This window comes from Vigna radiata, chromosome 7 (genome assembly GCF_000741045.1).
Source record: "Vigna radiata var. radiata cultivar VC1973A chromosome 7, Vradiata_ver6, whole genome shotgun sequence".
Classification (NCBI taxonomy): Eukaryota; Viridiplantae; Streptophyta; class Magnoliopsida; order Fabales; family Fabaceae; genus Vigna; species Vigna radiata.
The window spans coordinates 9,502,655-9,511,051 of record NC_028357.1 but is presented as its reverse complement, the minus strand read 5'-3'; the positions used below and the strand labels follow the sequence as shown (position 1 = coordinate 9,511,051).

At 37.1% G+C, this 8,397-nt stretch overlaps 1 protein-coding gene across 2 annotated transcripts; it reads left to right on the top strand.

Moving 5' to 3' along the window:
- On the top strand, positions 1-3,735 carry LOC106767144 (ATP-dependent zinc metalloprotease FTSH 8, chloroplastic). 2 transcript variants are annotated; one of them, XM_022783097.1, is made up of 2 exons: positions 1-1,290; positions 1,596-1,935. In XM_022783097.1, exon 1 carries the CDS (start codon positions 724-726, stop codon positions 1,234-1,236), a length of 513 nt encoding a protein of 170 aa, XP_022638818.1. In that variant the 5' UTR covers positions 1-723; the 3' UTR covers positions 1,237-1,290; positions 1,596-1,935. The 2 variants fall into 2 exon arrangements, with proteins under 2 accessions (XP_022638818.1, XP_014507464.1); XM_014651978.2 differs by lacking the exon at positions 1,596-1,935 and adding an exon at positions 3,034-3,735 and having other exon boundaries at positions 5-1,290.
- Positions 3,736-8,397: the final 4,662 nt, after the last annotated feature.

Below are 8,397 nucleotides of genomic sequence, written 5' to 3'. Positions count from 1 at the left end.
CCATGTATTGCAAAACCCGTGATAACTGAATTCCATGGGTAATGGATGGTATCATATACAAATGGCATCAGTGTTGTGTTTGGAGCTTTACCATTCGCATGCTTGACCATTTCTTCAAATGGTCGTATGTACCTAGAGCTGTCAGTTTTGGTTAAAGCCCCGAGGCTAACCCTGGCCCAATTTATACTAGCCCCGTTTTTATTGACCCACACCTTGGGGGCTTTACTTGGGGGCTTTTTTAAAGCCCCTGGCCCCAAAAAGCCCCGTTAGATGGGATGTGAATGAAGGAGGGCCGGGTTAGCCCCCTAGTCCCAATTTCTTCTGAACAAAGTTCACTAAGCACGGCCTCTCCCTCACTCTCACCACCCTTCCCTCCACCTCCTCCCATCGTCTCTTCCCGCCACCCTTCTCCCGCCGTCTCCCCCCGTCAAGATTAACTCCGGAGGAAACCTCCGCCCTCATCGACGCCTACCGTGACAAGTGGTACTCCCTCGACCGCACAAACCTCAAAGCCATCCACTGGCAAGCAGTCGCCGATGCCGTCACTGCCCAGTGCCCCAACGCTTCCGCCACTGCCAAAACCATCGTCTAGTGCCGCCACAAAATGGAAAAACTTCGCAACACTACTGCACCGAAATCCAACGCCTCCGCTCCCTCCTTCTCCCTCGCCTCATCAACAACTCCACCACTGCTTCACCCTCATCCTGGGTTCACTTCAAATCGATGGATTCCATGGAAAAAGGCCCCAACGAACCGCACACCGACACCACCACCGCCACCAACCCCACACCCCCACCAACAACCTCAATTTCCCCGACGACGACAACGACGCATTTGGAGTGGTATCTGTTTTATTTAAAAGTAATGGAACGAAACACTAGAGTGACATTTGATGATATTATTGGGGTGGATGAAGACAAAGAAGACTTTATGGAGGTGGTGGAGTTTCTGAAGAAGCCTGAGAGGTTCACTGTTGTTGGGGCTCGCATACCTAAAGGAGTTCTTCTTGTTGGTCCTTCAGGAATTGGGAAGACCCTGTTGGCCAAGGCTATTACTGGTGAAGCTGGTGTTCCATATTTTTCAATATCTAATTCTGTGTTTGTTGAGATGTTTGTTGGTATTGGTGCTTCTCGAGTTCGTGATTTGTTCAAGAAGGCCAAAGAGAACGCCCTTTGCATTGTCTTTATTGATGAAATTGATGATGTTGGAAGACAAAGAGGAACTGGAATTGGTTGAGGGAATGATGAAAGAGAGCAGACCCTCAACCAACTTTTGACAGAAATGGAATGAGTATGTGCTTACTTTTTTCTTATTGTAATTCTTCCTCTGTCCATTTTTATAAATGAATAACATCATATTAAAACCTGTGAATTCTGAAGCTGCATTTTAACGTTTTCTCAATGAATTATTCTAAACACCAGCTGTAATAGCCAATAATATGATTAATATTATCTCATAAACTATTAATAGATTTAGGCATCCTTAGAAAAGGCTACTACATATTCAATAAGATCATTCTTATTAGTTTCAAAATTTCCACCAGGATGTTTCACTGAAATCCTGTTGGGCAATAACATTTGTTATTCTGTTCATAGGTGGCCTTTTTTTCTTAACTTCTGGCTAATGGTTTATATCCTCCTGTTGGCACCATTGTCGACAACATAGCCAATGATCTAAGGGTTTTTAATTTGTCCACCAATAAGTTGCTTACAAGCCTAGCCTATACAAAATGAATTGGTATTGTAGTCTGCAATCCCATGGAAGTGCCAATATTTCAAACATTTTGTGGTTATCATACATTGTCATTTTGTGATTGTATTAGTATTTATTATTCTACTATTTAGTGAATACTGGTTCTGGGAATTCTCAATTACACAAGTTTTGATGTTGGAATTTGTGTAGTTACTTGTGCTCTTTAATGGTTTCCTCGGGTGGTTGTAGGGCCAATTTTAAACTGAAAAGTGATACTAACCTCTTTGAAATTGCAAAATGCAAGACTTCTGTTTTAGCTATTGAGGTACTTCAGTTATGAACATATTTCTGATCTCACAGTTGATAATTCCACATTATGTTATTTGGGTGTCTTTTGAAAGCTAGATATTCTGCAATTGGTAAGTCCTGAAGGTCTATAAATTTTGTTATTTATTCTTCAATTATTTATTAGCTTGTTTGGATGAGCTTGTTAAGTTTTTTGTTCTAATGAGAAAAATTAAAGTTGTTTTTCTTTTATTTTCTTAATGTGAATCTTTCAGTACAACCAGAAGTTCTTTTGAATACCAAAAACAAGTTTTTATGATGTTGAAAAGATTATCCAAATAAGCAGTATCTTTAGTTTTTGTTTATATATTTTCCATTTTCTATTACTTATGTGTGCTTTTTTGTGTAAGTGACATTAACCCTGAAATTAACCCAGAGAAGAGGATTAAGAGTAGTCGAGGATTGTTTTTTTGTTACTTTTCATGTTTTTTCTAAGGTACATTAGAAGAAACCGACTTTGGAAAGACCTATAAGAGAAATAGGATAGCAGCATATCATACAAAAATTGGCATATTTAGAAATCTTAATGATGTGTTTAGGATTGCTGGTGTGGAGTAGTTGTTACTAAATAAAATGCTTTTATATACTTATTACTTGTTATTTGGTGATGTTTACTTTTTATTTGTTGTTCTTACTATTTTGGTATAGTTTTAAACCATGATTTAGTCATAAGGCAATACAGTTACTTTTATATAAAGCTTATAAGTTTCTCATGGATATGAAACAGTGAAGTTTTCATTCCCTTTGCCTATGCAGAAATTAAACTTCTAGATTTCTTTTCTTATTGAATTTTAAAAATAAAGAAAAGGTACTTCCTTTTAACTTTTGTCCCTATGCATTTGTTAGCTCTAGCACTTAGTGCTTAGTTGGACTATATTTATTTTTCTGGGAGTGGAAGCTTAGTTAGATTATTAGGCCATGCGTATGATTTCCTGGCCTTTTTGTTCATATGTAGTTTAATAATGTAACGTGATTTTACTATGCTTTTTATGGCAGAGCTAAATGAGAAGACAAAGGCAATGCCAGAACTAAATGAGATGTATTACAAGAAGAGACCACAACTTGTGAGCAAGAAAAGGACGAGGATTCTAAATTCTGTGTAGAACTGGAGGATGTTCAATTTGTGGATGCAAATGATGTGATGGAAATTGAGAGACTTGGTGAAGAGAACAAGGATCATAAGGGTCAGAACAAGCAGAAACATTACGAAGCAGTGTTGCTAAGATTATAAATATTTTATTTCTAGATTTGTGATTTATTATTATAGTTTTCTCCCTAAAAAGGAAGGCCCATGGGCTGGCCCTAGCCCACAGGGCTTTGTGGATATTTGGCCCTATGGGCTTTTTTAATAAGGATTTTTTTTGGCCCTGTGGGCTTTTTGGCCCCAACCCACATGGATTAGGGCAAGGGCCTATCAAATGGGCCAATTTGACAGCTCTATATGTACCCATTACGAACAAACCTTAAACTTTTTATTTTCAGAGGTGACCCTTATTGTTAATTTTTTAGAAGTTTGTCGTGGAGAGTAGAGAGGGGAGGGAATTTAGAGATTGTTTAAATGAAGAAAAAACAAATTTATGGATTGGTTGAAACAATTTAAGTTTTGTTCTTTCAGGACTGAACATACCTTGTAATTCATCATCTTGTACTCATTTTCCAAGTCTCTTTTGTCTTTTATCGAATGGTGGCATACTTACAGAAGATTTTCCAACGTTCAAGTTAATATTATAGTCTAAGATTCTAGTAATCTAGATTAATGCAAAAGTGAAGTAAAAATGTGATTAAAATAATATTTATAATGATGCTTTGTTGACCATTGGTCCTCATTTGGATGGGCCTCAGTTATGGACCCATTGACTCGAAGGTCCAATGACCAGCTTACCTGTGGAAAAGTGCATCTGTTTTTTACTAAGTTATCTCGTGAAAATACCTTCGACAAGTAGAAATAGGTACCAATAGGTGGTATCCTCACCTAAAGGATGTAGCCTACTATTATTTGGTACCAGATATTCGGCCCCCACTAGTGAACATTGAATTTATCCCTTTAGGAATCCAGTCATCGGTATCTAGTAGATAGTCCATCCCTCGTAAAGTATCAAGTAGTCATCTTGTAAGTTCTATTAGCTACAAGTCATATGGTATTAGGAACCCGGTAAACGGCATCCTATAGTGTCTTAGGTAACTTATTTTACAGACTGTAGTTGATAAGACCGAGGGGTCTTCGGCCACATACAGTACATCAGTCCCCTAACCTTTTCATGTCTTGAAAACATGCAAAAGGTGCAGTATCTGGTTAGCGGTTGAGCTAAGGTGTCAGCATTCGGTAGTCAAAGAGTGTGGTTTTGCAAAGAAATTTGTTATCTTTGGTATCTTTTGCCATAACCCTATAGGTATAATAGCCTTCCAACATTAAGAAGTGTAGCGACGAAGAGGTTTGAGTGATAGGTTGTCAAATATGAGGAGATGTGATAGACGGGGTTAGGTGTGGTACAAGAATCAAAGCGACAAGTGTTGGGAAGCGTTGTGAAAGATGTTGCATCCCCTTAGGTATAGGGGTAAGTATGGAGATAATAAAAGAGAATAGAGTGTATCCTCAAGAGTAGCATGCCGAATTTGAATGGAAGAGGAGATAGGGGTATGATTGGGTGGATGCCATGGTCTAGACACAATTTTTTTATTTCAAGTGGGCCTAAATACTCAACTCATGGTTGCAAAGAATCTACATATTCGAGCATAGGGCATCGAAAGATATTGTCTCCCTAAGAAGAGCATGTGTCATTGATTGTGTTTGTCATGGCAAGGAAAGCTACGAGGATGACTTCTTCTATGTATACATGGCCCTCTTCACCCAACTACATGTCTGACTCTCGTTTCACGAGTTCACAACGGGTGTTCTTTGGCTTCTCAATGTGGCCCCAACACAACTGCACCCTAATGCATGAGGGTGCATCCAAGCTTTTAAATTGTTGTGCAAAGCCTTGTATTTATCCCCTTCTCCTGAATGTTTTTTTTTTTACTACATGCGTCAATGGAACCAGTTGCATGGGTTTCATTAATAAGGAATTAGAAGGATCCACTGTATGAAGAATCCTTTAAAAACTTTAAAAAGAGATTCTTTTAGGTGCTGATCAGCCAGAGTGGTTGGTCCCACTTCAATGACAATAATGGGAACATATGATACTATCCCTATTAATGAATTCAAAATCTTTATAATAAATAAGATTTTATTCCAAAAATCAATACTAGAAATTTATTCAAAATAAAATTCGAAAATAACCTTATTTCATAAAACATTTCAAAATCCCCAACAAGTTTTCCTAACACGACTCCTCGCTCCAAAAAATTTTAACACAAACACAAAAAAGCAGGGGTGAGTTAACCAAAAACACTAGATGAGTATATGCCCTAATCATACTCACCCACCCCACTCAATCAATCATTACAATTCATGCATCTCAACTTCCTCCATGAAATTAGCATATCGTAATATTGTCACTGTAATAATACTCAACAATTGTCCTTCTTGCGTATCTACCAACACAATTTGCTTATCAAAACAAAATGGTTTGAGTCATTCTATTGTCACAACATAGGACTTGTTATCCTTGCTCCTCAAGGGCTTACGAGTAAAAACTTTGGTAAGTCACACACTAGATATTAAACATCCATAACCAACTCTTAGTATCAACTGAGACTCATCTCATCAATTATCTCTATCAACAATCACAACTCAGTCATACTTAATCATGATCTAGCAATCAACACAAAATCAGATCCCTCATATAATCATCTCCAACAACAACTGGTGAGATACATCTTATCATGCAACCCAATCATAACTTAATCAAGTTCAATATAATCCAATAACCCAAACATGTAATTAAATCACTTAAATTCATCTCTCAATAACAATTGGAGAAACACATTACATCAACCGCCTGTTAACCACAGCAATATAAATCAAATGTATTAATATACTTAATTCTCCATGTACACATCTCATCTTAGTCAACATTATGCATCCATAAGTTAACAATCCATCAACCATTACTAACCATTCTCTATACATAATCCATACATGCATTTCATACCCTATGAACTTCATTATATCATTTTCAACCATCAAATTCATCAAACAACCAATGATAATAGGTTATTATACATGATAATTGATTATTATTGCATGATAACCAATTATCATTGCGTGATAACCGATTATCCTTTCATGGTAATCTAATATTACTCATAAATAATCGATTATCATTTCTAGAAATCGATTATTCCAACAACTTTAAAAAAAATGATCCAACATCATAAATCTCATATTCATTTACTTCCAAAAAACACCTTTCAAGTAATCACATGTTAATTAAAGGTGTTTCCTCATAACAACATACAAACCATCTCAAAGATCTCCTTTTCATCAATTAATTTCTCCAAAGATTCTTTATATTTTTATAATCAAAACTTAAACAAAAACACCTAAGATTAACATCCTTTTCAACATTATACCCAACTTCTTCTCCAACCCAGTATCAACATACTCAAGTTCACCATGTTCATAATTCAACATACTCACAATCTATCATATTTAGCATCCATCATACATGATATAGACAAAACCCAAGGTCAATCATCTTACTAATCTTATTCCCAACTCTTCCCACATTCATAATTGACCATTTTAACCAAGCATAGTCACATATTCATCATGGATACATCATGCTCATACCATCACAATATAGAAAGTAGATAGAAGGTTAATTCCCTTCACTAACCACATACAACACACCTCCTAATCAAATCAATCAAATAGATACCACAACTGTAATAAGAGAAATCAACCCCTACTTACACCCAACCGTCAAATATATTAAATCACCAAACCATTCATAAAATGATTTCAAGTTATCATTTCCATACCATCAATATCAAGTTTTCCACATGCTATGATGGAATCCTGTCTCATGTAGTCCTCTTTTTACATTTTATTGTATCTGTAGTGTAGTTTGTAAGGAGCATGGGTCACTATAAATACCCAACTCCTCACTTGTACTATTCACTTTTTGAGATTAATGAGAATTGAGATTTCTAAAATAGAAACCATTCTCTCTTGAAAGTCATAGGCTAGAGAGTCCAAAGACTCCCTCTAGCCACCTTCNAGCACACTACCTCATTCTTCCATTTTCCATTTTTACCATTGTGCTTTCTCTCTCATCGTCAGCGTACATCACCACCATTACTCTGCATCAGACCAGTGGCCTAACTACACCTAAGGCACGCGTCAGTGTCATCAGCCACATCATTTTCATTCTCGCACTTCACCCTCCATTCGCACATCAGAAACACCAAGTCATTTTGTGTCCTATCTCTCGAGCTCCTCGTCGCCGTCCACCATTGTTCATCTCGGTAAGCCTCTACTCTATTTCCTCTTGTCAGATATGTGTTCCTTCTCCTCAGTTCATCCTTTCCACCGAACAAAAACCCTATTTCACCGTTCAAAATCATTTTCACCGATCGTTTTTCAATCTCCGTCAACTGAAACCTCTTTTGAACCGATCCAAAACTTTTCCGCCGATTAAACTTCGATTCCCACCGTTTAATCGGTCCAAATCGAGTTTTCCCTTTCTTCTAGGGTTTCTGTGAGTCATTCTCGATTTCCTTACATTCCGCTGCGTCATTTCTTCGTCGGAGAAGCTCTGAGGAACTCGTGTCGTGCAATCGGTCATCTTCCTCAAGACGTCTTCCATTAAGTGGTAGTCAGAGCTTCGGTTCATCCATGCTAGAAAAGATAAGTATATCTGTTGCATTTCTGTTTTGTCTTGATTCTTGTTTCTGTGTTGATTCGCGTTTTTGTCTCTGAATCTGTTGTTAGTTTTCTGTTTTGATTCGGTATTGTCTGTTTTGAGTTCATCTTATTTTGTCTTGGTATGATTCTGAGTATTTTGTTGTGTTTCTTTCCATTTCCGCGTTGTTCATCATTTCGTTTAATGTCTTGAATCGTTTTCTCTTATTTAAGTTGTTGTTCAATCTCTTCGTGATATGTTGAGTTGTTCTGTGCCTTTGTTTTTTTGATTTGAGTCTTATTCTTATCTTTATTCGGTGAATCATTTGCTGAGTCATTTTATTTTCTAAATCCATTTCTGTAATGTCTTAGTCATGTTGTTTGTTTGATTTGTCATATGAATCTGAGTTTAACCTTTGTAATTGTCAAGTCATGAGTTAAGTTTGGTCTCTGCCTTGTTTGACTCATGTCAATCATTAAGAGCCGTGACATTCAATTGAATGAGCTCGATTTCTGTGGCAACATTGGATGAAGTAACATGTTTCTTGAATCTGTTTAATCAGTTTCACCGATAC

Excerpts from the sequence above, each read along its gene's own strand:
- LOC106767144 (XM_014651978.2), top strand. The coding sequence starts at position 724 with ATGGATTCCATGGAAAAAGGCCCCAACGAACCGCACACCGACACCACC.